This window comes from Danio rerio, chromosome 18 (assembly GCF_049306965.1).
Source record: "Danio rerio strain Tuebingen ecotype United States chromosome 18, GRCz12tu, whole genome shotgun sequence".
NCBI lineage: Eukaryota > Metazoa > Chordata > Actinopteri > Cypriniformes > Danionidae > Danio > Danio rerio.
The window spans coordinates 22,736,795-22,756,429 of NC_133193.1; the positions used below are offsets into that span (position 1 = coordinate 22,736,795).

General features: G+C 34.5%; 1 protein-coding gene across 3 annotated transcripts in view; it reads left to right on the forward strand.

Annotated features, from left to right (window-relative positions):
• hydin (HYDIN axonemal central pair apparatus protein) overlaps positions 1–19,635 on the forward strand; it is a 128,014-nt gene that overhangs the window by 73,791 nt on the left and 34,588 nt on the right. For all 3 annotated transcript variants that reach the window (XM_073929185.1, NM_001114415.2, XM_073929186.1), the window contains 15 exons: positions 17–191; positions 5,830–5,945; positions 6,107–6,240; positions 6,314–6,450; positions 6,672–6,793; positions 6,978–7,169; positions 9,588–9,737; positions 10,022–10,261; positions 11,305–11,434; positions 12,702–12,779; positions 12,885–13,052; positions 14,722–15,086; positions 17,687–17,800; positions 17,934–18,091; positions 19,447–19,600. In XM_073929185.1, coding sequence (XP_073785286.1) covers positions 17–191; positions 5,830–5,945; positions 6,107–6,240; positions 6,314–6,450; positions 6,672–6,793; positions 6,978–7,169; positions 9,588–9,737; positions 10,022–10,261; positions 11,305–11,434; positions 12,702–12,779; positions 12,885–13,052; positions 14,722–15,086; positions 17,687–17,800; positions 17,934–18,091; positions 19,447–19,600 — 2,433 coding nt within the window. The remainder of the gene's footprint in view (positions 1–16; positions 192–5,829; positions 5,946–6,106; positions 6,241–6,313; positions 6,451–6,671; positions 6,794–6,977; positions 7,170–9,587; positions 9,738–10,021; positions 10,262–11,304; positions 11,435–12,701; positions 12,780–12,884; positions 13,053–14,721; positions 15,087–17,686; positions 17,801–17,933; positions 18,092–19,446; positions 19,601–19,635) is intronic.

Below are 19,635 nucleotides of genomic sequence, written 5' to 3' on the forward strand. Positions count from 1 at the left end.
GTGTTTCTTCTGAAAGGGTCATCTGGAGCCTTATGCAGAAATAAAGCTCAGTGTTTACTACCTTCCTGGAATCCCAGAAGTTTTTCACAAGACCTTTCAGTTGCAAGTGGCCTTTTATGAGACTGAGAGCATTACTGTTAGAGGAGAGGGAGTTTTCCCACGACTGTGTCTGGACCTGCCTAGAGACCTAAGTAAGTTACTTTCAGTCATATACAGTACTACTGTTCAAATATCTGTGGTCAGTGAAAATAACTTCGGAAGAAATTAAGGAAATTAATCATTTAAATAAGTAAGGACTCTGTATATTTAATAAATGTGTAAGTAAAGGTATTTATAATAATACAAAATGACAAATTGAAAAAGAATGAACACAAATTTTAAGCTTAAGTTTATTCTGTAACTTTGATTCTACATATTTTTTAAAAGTGTATATATTATAACAATTTCTGAAAGATCACGTCACAATAGCTATGTTTCCATGCAAAGATTCGAAATAGACTTATGCACAAAACTGGAATATCCCATAAAACATTTGCGAACTAAGCATCGTTTCCAACCAATGAGTACTGAAAATGTGAACAAATCGCCGCTTCCTGATAATCTGGTGCCAAATATTAAAAAGAAAAATGAAATTTGCTGTCGTAGAAGAAAGCCACTGTAGACTTTTTTTCTTATATAATAAATTGTTTGTGACTCGAAACCAAGACGAAAATGCAATGAACGCACAGTGGCTTTGGAAAATGTGAGATCATTCTTTGGGAGCACAGCCACTCAGGACAGTCCTGGGAGGATATACCATTGAACCACTTTAAACCTGAACTTCGGCTTGAATGACCAAAACAACATTTCAAATGTTTTACTATGTGGTCATTCCACTGGTTTGTTCATTAATGGCATACATCGTGCACAATTTACCTTTTTTTGATGCGCATGATGGAATTTATTTTGTAAATGTGTTTCTATTGTAGTTTATGTGCATTGTTTCCTTAGTAGATAATTAATTTTGGAGCCAAAAACAGAGAAGAACGGGTTTAAACTACATAAACTTATTATTCTTCCGTCTTCTTCTTCATACTACAACCAACGTTCATACTACAACCACCAAACTAACACCAAACTTCCAAACTTCAAACTAGACTCAGGTTGCTACATCTTTTCTAATGGATGGTTTTTTGAAAACTGACCCGGAAAATTTGGAAAAGTCCCATTGACTTAACATTGGAGCAAACTTTGTGACCTCATAACTTTGTGCCAGACTGTCATTCAAACTTAAAGTTGGGTTCATTTAACTCAGACTACCAATATGCCAATCACCGATGACCTTTCAACTTACTAGCCACACCCTAGCAACCACTTATGGCATCCTAGCAATTGTCCCATAGACTTCCATTATAAAATTCTGTCATTGACGTTACATTGGACATGTTAATAACATACCAATTCATCCTAACGATATACTAATCCATACTAGAAACATACTAACATACAAACCAATCATACTAGCAACATGCTAATTCATACTAAATTCATGCTAACAACATGCTAGTTTTTACTAGAAACATGCTAGCGTCATGCTAATTCATACTACAACCATGCTTTCAACATGGTAATTTATGCTAGAAATGTGCTAGCAACATGCTAATTCATACTAAAACCATGGTAATTTATGTTAGCAACTAACAACCTCTCAGAACACCTTAGTAATCGCCTAGCAACTACCCAGAACACCCTAACAACCACCTAACAACTCCTTAGTGACTACCTAGTGCACACTTAGCAAAACCTTAGCAACCACTCAGAACTCTTTATCAACCACCTAGCAACACCTTAGCAACCACAAAGAACACCCTAACAATGCCTTAGCAATCACTCAGAACAACCTAGCAACCGCCTAGCAATGTCTTAGTAACCGTTCAGTGGTCGACCTAGCAATCACTCAGAATACTGTAGCAGCCACCTTGCAACATCTTATAGGGTTCATACGATCATAGAAAACCTGGAAAAGTCATGGAATTTTGACATAGAATTTTCCAGGCCTGGAAAAGTTTTGGAAAAACAGAAAAACCACAAAGTTTTGGAAAAGTCATGGGAAACAGATATCTGTATACTTAAATATATAGGTTATTTACCTAATTCTGTCCTTGGCCAGTCACATACTTATTAGTACACATACACATTATTAGTACAGTGTGAGCATAGTCCAAATCAATTTTACATAGATATAAATATAAGCTGAAACTAAATAGATTGTAATGTATTTGAACATGCATTGTTTTACCAAACGTATGTAGACATTGCATGAAACATAAGGTTATGAAAATTAAATTGAAAGTCTCGAGAAAAATCATGAAAAAGTTATAAATTTTTAGTAGTAAAAATGTATATGAACCCTGACCTTAACAACTACCAGTCAGTCAAAACACCCTAGCAACGGCCTAGCAACCATTCACAACACCTCAGCAATCACCTAGCAACACCTTGGCAATGACTCGGAACAACCCAGCAACCCCCTAGCAGGAAACATGCCGATCCATACTAGAAACCTTCTAACCTACTGTATGTGTAGTTGTCTCTCTTTGCCAACTGTTTCAAACATCTTAACACTACTTCAATTCTTTAAACTTTAAAACTACTTCAAAATTTCAGATGAAGCTTTCTCAAGCCCCCATAAAGTTTGTCTGTGAACTTCACTTTTCTAGTTTCTGTTCTATGAGAAACAGCCTATTTATTTTCTAAACAGTCAAACTATTTCCCTGGTACATAGTAGTAAACAGGCGAAGGAAAAATCCTTCTGTTCAAATAGTTTTAAAAGAGAAAGTAAGTTAAAGTTTTAAGTAAGAAAAGCAAAATCTGCATTTTTGTAAGTGATTGCTCATGTCGGACACGTATAAATGAATAAACCATTCTGAGGGCATCAGAGCTTCACAAAATGATTGTGCGTGTTGAGAAGTTCAGACAGGATGTTTTAAATTCCTGAATTTGCTCCAACTTTCACTCTCATCAAATACACTTGAAAGGAGTCCAGCTCTGCGTCCTGGCTCACCTAACCTTTAATCAAACACAGCCACACCATGCCAGCTTGCAGACATATATAATGGCTTTGACCTTGAACCAGCTAAGGCCCTGCGCTAGAACCGTTCAAAACTATTCCCTCTCTGATCCGCAGCCAGCCCCAGGGAGTGCTATTTATCTCGGAAACAAGCAGTTTTGCTCACAGTGGGAACTGAGGTCTTGCGGTTATAAAGCAAATGGTGCAACTATTATTAAGGAAGGAATGCTGTGCTGTTCTCTGATTACCTATTGATCCGATTCTGGGCTTTACTAACACAGGCAGTTTGTAGTAAACAGTGAAGAAATTGCAGGCTTTGTTGTTTAAGGGATATATTTACATCAGAAGGTCAATACTTCTACATTTAGTCACAATATAAGGCCCATAAAGAAAAAAATTGCTGAATCTGTAACAGCAGATACCGAGCAGACTCAGCGGTAAGTCTGTTTTGTTGCTGTTTAGAAGCTTTCTGGAAATAAATAAATATATGTATATTAAATTAAATGAATTTGTCCAATCTGAATTACAGATATGCTAATAAAAACATTTTTATCTGAAATGAAAATCTGCCTTTTTCTATTAATCTCAGATATTTTGGTTTAATATTTTCGGAATAGATTAATAACACAGCTAAACAAATACCTAATACAGTAGACATGCCGATTGTACAGTCGGCTAAAGCAGCTATTTTACAAATTTTTCAAGATTTAATATCCCAATTTCTTAATTAATTTAGTATCTTAATTTCATATCTTGATTTAAAGTCTTTGGTGTCTCCAGAATGTGTCTGTAAAGTTTCAGCTTAAAATATTTATCATATTATATATACTACCTTTCTGGATCTTGGAATTTTCAGCTCTGAGAAAATTGTAGCTGTTTTTGTTCCCTGTGCCTTTAATGCAAATGAGCCAGTTCTCTGCGCCTACCATTCCCACGTGCCTGTCAGAGCCATCTCCTTCTCTGTCAGATAAACAGCACAGTGACAGACATGAAGAAAGCAGATCTCTTGTGATGTTTGTGAGAAATACTGTAAAAACCTTCCCAATGATTATTTGATGTATTTGTTGTGGAGTTTATTTAAGCCTCACACAATGTCGTTACAAACTTCGCTTTGTGCAAGTCCTGTCTTGTTGATACGATTAAACTCATTACTACGATCACATGTTAATGACATTGACATGGCTGTCAATCAATTTGGTGGGCAGGGAAACCGCATTCCTATGTCTCGTTGCAGTGGGCCTAGAAATGGAGGGATTTGAATCCCATATTAACGTCAGGACTCATTTAAAAAAAGACTAGTCAGGTTTATATCACCTGGGTATGACTGTGGACACACTTTACCTACACACAGTTCTGTATAAACAGTTTAAAAATTATTATTTTCATCATAGGTGCCCTTTAAGTTCCAAAAAAACAACAACTTTAAAATTACCGTTCTACATTATTCTACATTATTCATTATTCAATTATTATTAAACTACATTATTCATGATGCTGCAGAGGAAATTACATTAATCTAAGAGTCCGAATAAGCATAATATGTCAAATGGGAAATAGTTAAACTACATTGTTGCTGTAGATATAATCAAAAAATTTAAGTGAATTATTTTTTCATAATTTTTAATTTGATTAGATCGTTCCCAATCAATAATAGGATTGTGATAATTTTTTTCTCTCATTAGGGCTGTATTTACTATTTGTAAGTCAAACATATTTATTTTTTGCTTCTTTTTTCCCCATATTCATTTATGCTATGTTTTTTTTTTTTTTTTTTTTTTTTTTTGTTATGGTGGTAAGTCATGAAGAATACCAATCATCATATCCTCACAAGCTTACATTTGAAACAAGGGTGTGAAAATTTTACAAGAAGACAAAAGTTCTTAATTCATCTTTATTTCTATAGTGCTTTTACAATGTACACTACCTGCCAAAATCTTGTCGTTGATCCCAGTCGTAAGAGCAACAAATATTAACTTGACTACTAGTTTATCATTTGGAAAAGTGGCAGAAGGTAGATCTGTTGAACTGCATCACTAAAATCACAAATACTGAAGAAGACCTATAGGAGCCCGCATCGACCCAAGTCAGATGTTACTTTCCTAATTAAATAATTAAAAATCAAGGCATAATCATATTTTATTTTGCTAAAATAAACGTAATCTAGATGCCTTTGCCTTTTATATAAGCCACTTCTGATACCAAATGATCAACTAGAAATCAAGTTATTATTTGTTGTTCCTAAAACTTGGATAGGTAACAAGACTTTTGCTAGATAGTGTAGATTGTGTCTAAGCAGCTTAACATAGATGAAGTTCTAGTAAATTGAAACTGCTTCAGTCCTGTTTTCACAGACGAAGTTCAATGTAAATGTCACTGAAGAGCAAATCCAATGATGCGCAATAGCTTTAATAGCTTTATTGAGGGAAAGAACTTCAATTTCATAAAATATTTTTAACGACAGGGCATAAAACATACGGTGGATAAGTTGGCGGTTCATTCCTGTGTGGCGACCATAGATTAATAAAGGGACTAAGCCGAAAAGAAAATGAATAAATGAATTAATGATTAGAATGACACAATCATTAAAAATGGCTATAAATAAAAATTTACTTAAATAATACAAAAGTATATACATTCAACTAACAACAGGTATGCCTCTGAAGGTTTGTCAAATAAAGAGAAAAATATTTAATATTTCAGAAACATCATATATAAATGCTCTACACAGGTCTTCCTGAAGAGACTATAAACCCGTATTAAGGTGTTCTGTTTCTGCCTAGATGAGGAGATTTATGGTTCATTGCTAAAGGAAGCAAAAGACACGATAGAGAATGAAAAATCAAGCGAGGCCCTGTTAAAGGATGAGATGCCACCTGAAGATGACTACATTCCTACAGTAAGTCTGTCTGTGTTTATTACACATTCTACCTTTCTCTGCATAGCTTTCACTGGAAACGTATCATAATGTGATCTATCAAGCTCCAGTGAGATTAGCCATTATTGCAGCTTTGTATTTAAAGTACGTTTCTAAATAGTGCCCACTAATATGTGCTGTAGTATGATGCCTTGCTGCAAATGGAGTTAGAACGGCTTATTGTAAAGGAAAATGCCACAGCTGTACAGAAACAACACCAAGCGACTGATCTAAGAGGAAGTGGGTCCAGTAGCAACTGGCTGAAGAAGCTGTGCAAGTAAGTCCATTCATGCAGAAATCCCTCGCTTTCAGAAGCAATCAAAGCGTGTCTGATGGATTTTTCTCTTTAGGTTGAGTTTGCCTGAGTACACACTGGACTTTGGGTTTGTGATCAATGGCAACATTGTGACCCATATTGTCAAAATAACCAACACTTGCCCACTGGCTGTATCTTTCAAAGCTAACAGGAGTTCACTGGCAGGCACAGGTTGGTCCGTTCTGCAGAATGTGAAAAGTTTTTTGTTCTGGACAGCCATCATTTTGATGTGTTTAGGGTGTTGAAATAGCTTGTGTGATGCACAGTTGAGTTTCTTCTATTAGTGTTATGATTTCAGTTTGTAAATATTGGCAAAGTCGTCTGCTGAAATCTTTATTCTAGATTGATTTATTCAGAGTGTGCTGCATTAATATGCATTTTGCTTTTCTCAGGGTTTAGCACAGAATTGGACAGGGTGCAGGGTTTGCCCTTCTGTGAGACGGAGACATTTGAGGTGAAGTTTGACACCCGTGGGGCCAATTTGGGAAAGATCAATGCTGTTATGCCCATACAGGTTTGGTGAAAATAACATTAAATATCTGAGACAAGCAAAAAACAGAGGCACACACGCACACAGCAATCTGCTTTGGGTTTTTTGTAGTGTGTACAGCCCATACTAATTTGAAAGCAGCCACTGTTCATTTTTTATATATTGCCTCTTTGTTTGTTTTACTATAAGCTGAATGTGTGATTGACAGGTGATGAAGGGGCCGCAGGTGCAAGTGCGTTTATGTGCAGAAGTCACCATGCCCTCCCTTACAGTGTCAACAGACACACTGCAGTTCCACACCATACAGTGTGGCCTGTGTGAGGTTATAACCATTCAGCTGCATAATGATGGACCAGTGCCTTGTGAGTGGACCATCAGACCGGAGGAGCGGCCAAAGAAGGTACACTCTAAAATAGGGCTGCAGGATATTGGAAAAATCAGACATTGCAATATTGAATTTTTCAGAACTATATATTATGATATACTTAGTCGATACAATTGATTGAATAGCACTTTTTGGAAAGAATGTATTGTCACACATTATTTTAAGGTTCAATTCTCACTATTAGCAAAACATTAAATATGAATTTTGCTTTAAAAAATTCTAAATTGTTCCTTATTAATAGATATTTTGGTGGTTTAGATATTGGGTTAGGTATATAGACTAAGATCATGCAGAATATGTAGATTATAAGTACTAATATGCAGCCAATATCTTCATAACATGCATGCTTATACATAACTAGTTAATAGTGAGTATTGATCCCTAAAGTTTTATCAAATGTAATATTTTTGATTGATTGGGATGAGTTGGGAGTGAATCATGCATAAAATGTAATAAACAAACTACAATTATTGATAAACGCAATAAAGCAAAAAAGAAAGTGAAATAAACAGTGCATGCTTTATGGTTTTGTATATTTAAATGTAAAAAGTACTCTGCAAAGTCAACTCAATATTGCATATCTTGCAATGTGAATATTGCAAATCCACACGAAATGATATACTCCACTGAAATGATATACTGTGCTGCCCTACTCTAAAACTGAACAGTGAAATTATTTTCTTTATTTCACTCCAATATTAAAAAAGTTGACTCTACTTAATAGAAACATGTTGCATGAACTCAAAAATGCATTGTATTAAGGTGAACATGAATTGACTGAGAAGGTCTCATTCCCAGTGCATGTATTGTGTCAGACTCTGTAAGGAAAATCAATGTTTAATTTTATGCCTGCTTGCCATGATTGGTACAGTAAAATTTGGTATGGGTCACCTTTATCAGGTTTTTCCACTGCCAACATGATCTTTAGTTGTTAGGTTTGGTGTATAGCAGAACTTTACAATTAATGTAATTTTTGATTTAAGAAGAAAACAGCACAGTGTGTTCACATATCACATCTTGTAAATATACAAATGTATTATTTCAAATGTAGCAAGCATGTACAACTGGAGAGAGAAAACAGCAGACTTCCACACATTTAGTCCCAAACAACCTTGTAAACAACAATGGAGGACATACAGCAGATCCTGTTCTTGCTTCTTGGCATGTGGCTGTTTGTCACAAGAAGAAGATACAGGCGTTGTTTGATCATTGTATTATTGTGTAGTGGTTTTGGTTGTATATTTTAAAATTCCTGCATTATGGACCCTTTTCACAAGACTGTTATGACGCGTTTACCAATCATCATAATCTAAAATTCTTGAAGCTTTTTAATATTTTGATTTAAAAAAATGAACATTTATATGCATTTATAAATGTATTATACCATCTTTGCATCAAATTACAAAAAGCCTGTTACCACTTATGCGAGGTGTTTCTAATGCAGTATCTCTCCTCTATCTTCTGTCTACTTTTACTTTCACTGTGTTTACGGAACTTTTGTTGAAATATTCTATTGCTACTGAGAAACACAGAAATGTGAAAAAGGTCTATCGTTCCCCTGGCTTGTTGGTTTTCTATAAATAAATAGCATTCAGCAGCGATTTTAGCTCCATCTTTTTAGTACTGTATCGTTGTGTTAGGGTCTCAAAAATGAGTTCAGTATAGTTTGCAATTTGGTACTTCTGGCAGTAAAACTGTCTTATAAATACAAACCGTACTCTACAGTAGTAAACAGTACTTTTCATCGGAAATGAACTACAAGTGTTATTTTGTATGTACAAGATGAGCACAGGGATTCATAAATGAGTCTGTTATCTTGTGCTATTTTGGGATTACCAGAGGTTTCTGTTATGTTTAAATATGTAGGGTTACTGTTGTTATGATGTGAAGAAACTCAACAGTAATAATGCAAGTGTTAAACAAATAATCTATTCGATAGTTACACTAAAACATGCTGTTGTAATTAAGTTTATGTGACATTTATGCAAACAATCTGCACTTGTTAAATTAAATTATAATTACTTGGAAAAAATTGGTTTCCAAAAATATTTCTAAAAAGATGCATAGTATATATACACACACGTATTTCACACTGATTAATAATTCATAGTAAGATTATGATCTAATAATAAAAGGTTAATACAGCCTGCTTCAGTTTCATGTTGACTGATGATTTCCATCCTTATAAGTTGGTTTAGTACTGAATTATATATATCTGCTTAATATTAATGGGTGTTTGCTGTTGGACCGAGATTCATTTGTCTTTATGGCATGTTTGCTGCTGCTGGTTTTAGATCAGGCTGCAGTGTATATGAGGTTTACTTCAGTGCTCATACCATTTGTCGTTTTCTATGATAACTTATCTAGTCTCTGCTGTAATTGAATGGAACGGGAATTTATCCCAAATGTTGTGTGTTTTGGTTATGTGATCAGATTGACAAGCACATCCCACTGTACCTCAGACGACAGGCTCAGATGAAGCAACGGCCTCCTCCAGTTGTGTTTGAGTTATTGCCTTCAGATGGCACGCTCTATCCTGGTGACAGAACCAACGTGCAGGTCAAATTCAGCCCAGCAGAGGGGGTAAAGAAACAAACACACACACACTGTAATTACCTATTAGGTTTTACCTATTAGGATTATATTAGGTTTACACATGCACCAGAATTCAAAAGTTTTGACATTTATTTTTTATTCACAAATCAGTTTTCTTCATTGATTTATCAGAATGAAGCCAATAATAAGGATTGAGTTACACTATAATTCCAATACATTGTAAGAATCTTGCCTTTGTTGATCTGCTTCTAGCTGCAGTATATGTCATTATCCGTAGTGGTGATTGTTTTCTTTGTGATGTGTTTCTGCAGAAGGCGTACAGTCAGAGAATAGTGATAACAGTGGCGCAGAGCACTCAGAGAATCCTGCTGTTGGCTCAAGGTCAGGGAGAAGAGCCTCAGCTTGAGTTTTCCTCTTCAGAAATAAATTTTGGCTCCATCCTGCCCTACAGTGAAGGGAAAGTGGCTGAAGTGATCATCCGCAACCCTTGCCCCTTTCCCACTGAGTTCTACTCTCTCGACTTCGACAAACAATACTTAAAAGAGGAAGAGGTGAGGTTAATTGGTTCAAAATGTTTTTTTAATTGTTAATTGTATTTATTTCTTAAATTTGACCTTCAGATATATCTGGTTCAATGGACACTGTCTAGACAATTCCATTGTATGTTGATTAGTGTTGGGCAAAGATTAATTGCAATTAACCACATTCAAAATAAAGGTTTGTTTTGACACAATAGATGTGTGTATTGTATATATTTATTATGTAAATGTGGTACACACAAATACATAGAAACAAATGTAAAATCAAAAAAAAAATGTTGTTATATAAATATTTAAATTTAGATATAATTTGTATCTTATACATTTATATTTTATAACTAAATATAAATAAACATTTTCTCAAATATATGCATGCATGTATGTACTTATATACACATAATAAATATACACAGTACACACATATACTGTACAGTTGAAGTCAGAATTATTAGCCCCTCTTTGAATTTTTTTTTTTAATATTACACAGTATATCAGATAATACTTTTTTCTTCTGGAGAAAGCCTTATTTGTTTTATTTTGACTAGAATAAAACAAGTTTTTATTTTTTAAAAAACATTTTAATGTCAAAATTATTAGCCCCTTTAAGCTATATGTTTTTTGATAGAATACAGACCAAATCATCATTATACAGAAACTTGCCTATTTACCCTAACCTGCCTAGTTATCCTAAATAACCTAGTTAAGCCTTTAAATGTCACTTTAAGCTGAAAACTAGTATCTTAAAAAATATATTGTAAAATATTATTTACTGTCATCATTGCAAAGATAAAATAAATCAGTTATTGAAAATGAGTTAGTAAAACTTTTATTTTTAGGAATGTGTTGAAAAAATCTTCTCCTGTGAAATAGAAATTGGAGAAAAAAAATAAACAGGGGGTCTATTAATTCAGGGAAGCTAATAATTCTGACTTCAACTAAATATTATGTCAAAACAGCTTATCTTGGATGCGATTAATTGCATTTTTTTTCCCAGCACTAATATTTATCCTTTTCCAATAATCTTTTTTTAATAATTTTTGTGTTCTGCTCTTCAGATATTACGGATGTTAAAAGGATATGATGCACAGAATGTGTTGCTTCTTCCTCCTCGTGTTGCTGGCGAGCCTCTCCCTCCCGAGGTGTTGGACTACTATAAAGAGCACAGCTCAAAGGAACCAAAGCAGGGTACAAAACAGCAGCAGAGATGCATTTCATATCAGGAGATTTCAGCCTTTTATGCTCATTCATAGTAAAGAAAAGTCCAGCCAACACAAGATTTACTATGGTTATTCTTCAAGTCAAGTCAAGCTTTATTGTCGTGTGGATGCTTATTAAGGGTTGCAGTTTTATCTAATGTTTTAAATCCCTATGCCCTTTAAAGTAGGTTAGACGTAGCAGTACGTAACTCCATCTAGAACAAAATAATCCTTCTGTGTCTTTATCATTGTTCTTGTGTACCTTCATCTTAAGTGGTACTGTATAGGTGCATGCACAGAAATCTCTTATAAACTCATTTGGAGATGATCGAGTTCTTACAGCTCCATAAATGCTTCATTTCTATAAGCAAGGAAGACAACCATATGGAAGTGTTTTGCATTAACACACCTTTTTTCTGAGTACAGTACGTCATTTGTGCTGTGTATTGTATGTGAAAAATAGTAAAAAGGACCAAAATACTTAGCGAATAATATGACTAATGAAAATTGCACATATACGGGAGTGAAGAGTGTTCCTAATGATATGTAAACATCAAAATAAAATACAATTTTTGTGCATGTAATAGTCATATGAATTGACTCCCATCCCAGATATTAAATGTATATTTGTTGCAATTATTTTATTTTATTTTATTTCATTAAACTTTTCTATAAATCCCAATTTCAAGATCATCTACAGTTAAAGTGAGAATTATTAGCCGCCCTATAATTTTTTTTTTTTTTTTTATATTACCCAGATTATGTTTAACAGAGCTAGGAAATTTTCACGGTATGTCTAATATTTTTTTTTTTTTTCTGGAGAAAGTCTTGTTTTATTTCAGCTAGACAAAAAGTAGTTTTTAATGAAAAAATAAAGCATTTTATTCTGCGTAGAAACGTGCTGGATAATTTGGCGGTTCATTCCGCTGTGGCGACCACGGATTAATAAAGGGGCTAAGCCGACAAGAAAATAAATGAAAATATAATTTACTGTCATCATGGCAAAGTTCAAATAAAACAGTTATTAGAAATGCGTTATTAAAACTATTATATTTAGAAATATGTTGAAAAAATTGCCCTCCATTAAACAAATTGGGGAAAAAATAAACAGGGGGGTTAATAATTCAGGAGGGCTAATAATTCTGACTTAAACTGTATATGATTAAAAAAAAAATTTTCGATGGACATTCACATTAAAGGGTTTGGCTTGTGGCAGAATTCAAAGGTAATCTAAAAGTTCTCACCTCTTTTTTAAGAATCCACAGAAGGTCTTGCAGAAGGAGACAAGGGGGAAACAGATGCACTATTTGAGGGTGAAATACCCGGTGTTAATGGTAAGCTTTAACCAGCGGGAACAGTAATTTCATTGCATTCATCAATGAGGCTGTTATAAAAATTCAGTAATTATTTCACATATATAAACACGTATTCCCTTACAGGCTTACCTAAGGGCAACAGCAGTGTTGTCACTGCAGTGGGGGATTTGGAATATGACCCTGTATCTACAGCTGTCGCACGTTACATGGGCATCGATCTTTCACCAGAGGGTAAAGCTGCACTGAATCGCCGGGGCATTGCCATCATTGTGCACGGCGCTCCTTTATCAGGTAAGAGTTGACGAAAATCTTTTTTTGGCATGAAGATTTTTGGAAATAAAGATTTTAAAAATGTTTTTTAATGACATCCATTCTGCTCACTAAGACTGCATTTATTTAAAAATAAAAATAAATAAAAAAATTTATATCAATTATATAACATTTTTTTAAATAACTGCTTTTTTTATTTAATGTAGTTTAAATTTGCTGAATGCTGGAATTGAAAATTAAATGATTAAATGTACTGTAACAATGAATTTGCTGAATGCTGGAACTGAAAATGCCTTATTGTAGCATCATCACTTATTATTGAAATTAATATGATGATCTTTTACTCAAGAATTATTATAATTATGTCTTGAAAACTTTCCCAGAGATGGGTTGCGGCTGGAATCCGCTGCATAAAGACGTGCTGGATAAGTTGATGATTCAATTCCGCTGTGACTAAGCGACTAAGCCGAAAAGAAAATGAATGAATAAATGAATGACTTAAAAACTGCTTAAAATTTTTGAGAAAACTGTATTATTAATTCAGAAGTGCCATTAAAACGAATCTTCTTTTGTTAATTCAGAAAATATTAAATTGCTCAGGAATTATACATGTTTATAATGTAAAAAATCTAATTAATACATTTTATTTATTTTAATATTTTTATTACATTTTATTAAATATATATATATATATATATGTGTGTGTGTGTGTGTGTGTGTGTGTGTGTGTGTGTGTGTGTGTGTGTCTTATTTTGAGCTTTTGTTTGTTCATACAATTTGAAAAATGTGTGAAGCAGGAAAAAGATGTTTCCGACATTGATAATTAAAATAATAATTGTTGATAACATAACATAAATGCTTATTATAATTATTTTTGAAGGATGACATTACAAAGAAGACTCAAATTGTAATGCTGGAAATTCAGGTTTAAAGGTGCAGTAGGTGATCTGCCTAAATGCTAACCGGTTAGCTTAATATCTTTCAAATACAATCGCTCCCCTGTCATCCAAAGCCATGCCTCCTGAAATCATGAACGCGCACATTTGAGATGACAGAGACCCACTAGTTCATGTCATTCACCAGTTAGAAAACGTTATAGTACTTTATAATACTACAATTTTGAATGAAAAACTGTGTTATATCTAGCACATTTTCAGTTATGTAGTTAGCAAGCAAACTAGTCATCACTTTCTCATCAGTCTCACTCATCAGTCTCATGCTCTTGCACGCTTTGTCCTAAAGCCACTATTGTATGCTTAGTGATTGGCCGACAGGCTGCAGGAATTTCACTTATTACTAAGCCATACCTATATGCTATTTCAGAGTGAATATTCAGAGTAGCGAGGTAAACTATATATGGAGCGTGTCACATGTTGTCATTGTTCAAAATTGAACCAATATGAATATAAAACCAACTTCATCTTAGTGAAGCAGAGAAGAGACTTTCTACAAGCACAACAAAAAATGTGTCTGAAGACAATCACATATTGCACTTTTAAAGCACGGGAATTAATATAGTTTTATAAATTGTATACATTATCTCAATAAAACAAAGTTTCCCATTTGTACATTTATTACTGTAAGCAAATTCAGTCTTGGTGAGCACAACATGGAACATTTTAAACATGAAAAAAATCTTACTGATCCCAAAGTTTTGTCCGGTGATGTGCATGTAAACGTCTGTGTGCAGGTAAAACAAGAACATCAGTTACTCTGGCAAAACACTACGGGGCAGCATGTCTCAGTGTGGATGAGGTGGTGCAGGAGGCTTTGTCATCAGGGAACAGTTCTGCAGCCTGGAGGGCAAGAGAACTATGTGCCAAGGCTGCAGTGGTGTTTGCTCAAAGGGAAGAGCAGGAGGCAACGGTGGATATTACTGCCACTGCTTCTCAGGCTGCTGGTGTCCTAAGTATGGAGGCTGTTGCCAAACACACAGCAGAGGGCAGCCAGATCAGTGATCTAAAAGTTCCCCCGTCATCGGCCTCAACCCGAAATAAAACAAATATCACAGGACGTTCACAGAAGAATGACAGCTCCAATCCTGCTGCCTCAGTGGTAAACACTTATTAATTTGGCACATACAATACACACAGTAGTAGAGGTAAAAAGTCTATTCACTCAGTATTGTTCTAGTAAAATCACATAAATACAATATCAATACTTGAAGCAGCACTGCACTTTATAAAAATAATAAATTATAAGGTCATACTGGAATTAATCTAAGAGGTTCCAATAACAGTATGAAAATAAATGATGTACCAACAGGGTAAGAAAAAAGTATTTCACTAATGAATTATCTTTTTAAAATAATATTAATTATAAGAAAATATAATACTTGTATATTAAAATGCATTACTGTATCTACTACATGTGCTTTTTTTTAAAGGGTTGGTAAGTAACATATTTATATAATAATAATAATCATATATGAAAATGTCAAAATATTACACTTAATAACTGTCATATATATATATATATATATATATATATATATATATATATATATATATATATATATATATATATATATATATATATATATACACACACACATGTAAAATTAGTACACTTTTAAATTGTATTTTTAGTCAAATAGAGTCTAGATACTTTCCGTATCTTTACCCATTGCGTGGCTATGAGTGTCCCACTAGTGACGATATACAACCATATAGCACTGCTACTCGTGTAATATTGCTTTATACAGCAGTTTAATGGTATAATCATGTATATAAAAACGAAAATCAAACTCAGAGAGTCTCAAATTCCCTTTCTATGAGAATTTTTTTTTCCGCCACTCATTCACATCTGCAGCTGGTGTCAGAACACCAGAAACTATTGGTACATCACAAACGTCAATTTAGAGCTATGTTTGAATGATTCTTCAGCGTAATGTCTGAAGTAATAACAAAACAGGTGCTTTTGCTGACATTTTAAGATTATAAGGCTGAACAGCATGAAATGCCATCCGTCTACAGAGATTTCCCAGTATTTCTCTGTTGCAATCGGTATATTACAATAATTAATTCAAGAAAGCCAAAGCCGCGCAAACACTACCAGAATACTGTTGTGTTTGTGATAAGGAAAAATGCTAAACATATGCAGGCATTTCTTCTTTCTTTTTTTTTTACTGAACTAGACTGCAGTAATGAAAACAGGAGACTCAATAAAAACAAACAGGTGGCCAACCAAAAAGTAACTCAGGGTTATAAAAAGATGGCCAACACAAAATACATACATTCCTAATATGTGAGTCACACTCAATACACTACAATTACTATGGTATAAATCCAGCACTACAACAGACATAAGAGAGAGATCGACTTAGAATGTCATTTACCTGTTTAATAATGATTTGATCTGCTTTATTTAGAAATTACGCTGGTCTTTTCTCCTCTAAGGGCTTATTATGTGATCTTTGTCACCATTTTGTGGATGGACAACGTCAACCGTCTTTGCTCTGCTCAGTATGACAGGGTGATGGATCCCGATGTCTCTTAGAAATTATATATATTTAAAATAGGCACTGTCCAAATAAATAAACTGCATAGTTGCAATCTATACAACTACATTCTCGCCTAAAAAAAGTCTCAAATTACATTAAATTGTCCAACAGCTGCAATATTTGTCAAACTGTAGCGAGTTTATTGATCTGCTGTCACTTTATGTGGGCGGAGATATAAGGGTTAGGAGGCTTTATGAGTTCTGATATTGTAGAATATTGCACGACTGTAAGCCAATTAGATTCGAGAACCAGACAAAACTGTTGTAAAAATATAAATTTTTTTTTTTTTTTACTGGTATGTTGTATATTATATACGTTTACCTGAGTTTAAAAAAGGCTTGTAAAATTTATAAAAAGACACAATTTTTAGGCGACGCAGTGGCGCAGCAGATAGTGCTGTCGCCTCACAGCAAGAAGTTCGCTGGTTCGAGCCTTGGCTGGGTCAGTTGGCGTTTCTGTGCAGAGTTTGCATGTTCTCCCTGCGTACGTGTGGGTTTTCTCCGGGTGCTCCAGTTTCCCCACAGTCCAAAGACATGTGGTACAGGTGAATTGGGTAGGCTAAATTGTCCATAGTGTATGAGTGTGAATGTGTAAATGTTTCCCAGAGATGGGTTGCGGCAGGAAGGGCATCCGCTGCGTGAAACATTTGCTGGATAAGTTGGCGGTTCATTCCGCTGTGGCGACCCTGGATTAATAAAGGGACTAAGCCAAAAAGAAAATGGATGAATGAATGAGAATATTTTTTGTAAAATAGACTAAAATGAAAAGAACAATTAAGACAATAACGACCTTTTGCACGGCTATGAGTTTGCAAAAAAGTATATATACAAATATTTATAGTTATATTTAAGTAAAAGATTTTAGCATAAAATAAAAAATTTAGACAAAACAATACAGAATTTACTTTCAGATAAGTGATGAAATTAATGTTTGATGCAATAGCACTAATGGATTTTCTTCATATAAGAGAAAAATGCTGCTTAACACAGAAATTCTAATATATGCATACAACTGTCTATCAATGTCAGATTCTTCATACATTAATATAATAAAAAAGTAACTTGCCATAGTAAAACACATGCTACACCATATGGATCTGTAATAGACTGCATCGTATATTAATGAACATGAACAATTTGTGTTTGTGTTCCAGACAGATGGTCAGGTTCACAGGCGTGTGAGTGCGAGTGCCAGTCAAAATGAAGAGCTGTTTAACTGCCTGCTGCCCGAAGATGTGCTGGTAGAGATCCTGTCAGAGAGATTGCAGGTAAGAACCAGGCACATTTTACTGCATACCCCATATTAGTATGTAATATACTGTACGATATATTGTTTGTGTCATTTCCAGCATATGTAGACAGCACATAGTGATAGTGTTCTCCTTGTTCCCCCTGATGCAGCTTAGCGACTGTTACCGTGGTGTTGTGATTGACGGACTGGAGACCCAGTATTGCTGCTCACTGAATAACACGCTTCAGATCGTCCTGAAAGCATTCAACAACCGTCGCCATATTTATGTTCTCAACCTCTTTAACAGCTATAGTGTCTTCAAGCTCAGGTGACTTACACTTTAAATAGATCAGTGATAAATAAGTATATGATTATTTTCAAATTTGAACTACACTGCCAATATGTTTTATTTTTAGGTTTTATCATATAATAGAGATTCCCATCTTTTTCGGTACTGTTTGTAAATATTTCAATTTAACAACACATTTGTGTGTTCATAATTCTCTAATGTAACATAAGGGTCAGAAGTACACAAGAAGATGTTCTAATATCTTTTAGTTTCTTTAATTACTATCTAGTTACATAAAAATGCTTGCTTTTAAGATACAGTGTACTCATTATATGAAGTAGATTCAGATAAAGTTACAATGCTGTACAATAATATTGATGTCTTAATTTCTTAACTTTTTAACATTAAAATGGTGGACAAATAGAGGTAATAAATGCCTTAACATATAACCAACACAGGCTCATTGTGAATAAGTACCCCCGTGTACATTTCTAGAGAGCATGAATTATATAGTCTGAGGTACATATGGTTGCATTTTGTCTTTCAAACAAACGCTATGGGGTGGTATGACCTAGTACCAAATGACCGCTTACCTCTGTGTAGACGGCTTTTCCACTTTTGTCAGTTTGCTCAGTGGCTCGCCGCATATGTCAGTGCACTTGAGAGAAGCATAGTGGAATTGTCCATGACGAGTTCAAGTCTGCCAAAGAAGAGTTACAGAAAGCAGGTAAACTAAAACAAAAGGCAAAAAAATTAATAAACACATAAATAACAAGGTGAGAACGTGGTAAAAATCAGGCGGCTTTTCATTTTCTGGATTGCTTTTGAAAACAGTATCGGTTGGGTTTAGGGAAGGGGATGAGTGGAGTGACTGGTCGACCGGTTAGTCGACAATGGCCTCTGGTGGGTTTACGCGAGAAGAGCAGTCAAAAATGGCACTCGCAAGAAAAATTTGAGATCTCAAAAAGCATACACAGTGGCCTCTGGTAGATTTGTGAAAACAAAAACTGCAAAAAATTGTACCTCCTGGAACCTATTTTGCGCTCTCCAGAAATGTATACAGGGGTATGTATTTATAATGAGCCTGGGTTGCAAATAACAGTATTTATTTTTTTTTTATGTATGTCATAATAAAGATGTTTTTGAAGCTAGTTTTTTTATCCAACACTGTCAGAAAGAAAGGTACTGATATGGTACTGATATGTATCTTTATTTCTAATTTAAATAAGCTTTCTGTGTATCCTGTATAAGGAGTTATGAATATTTTAAAAACAGGTTAACTAAAATAGTAAGCAAATTCTGAATTATTAATCATAGGATGCTCAATAGTTCTTCTTTATCTTATTCAATGAAACCTTGTGAGAATGAATTATTAAAATTGTGTATTACTTTAGAGAAAAGCACAAACTTGACCAAGAACAAGAAGCGAGAATTCAGTGGGAGCTGGAGAATTCAAGAGAAGAGCAAATGACTCCTAGTGAAGATTGGGATACCACCCCACGACCTGAAGACCCTGTGCCCCTCTCTGAGGATGTAAAACAAGAGCTGGTTAGTTTGAGTGTGCATTTCATAATATGCTTGGT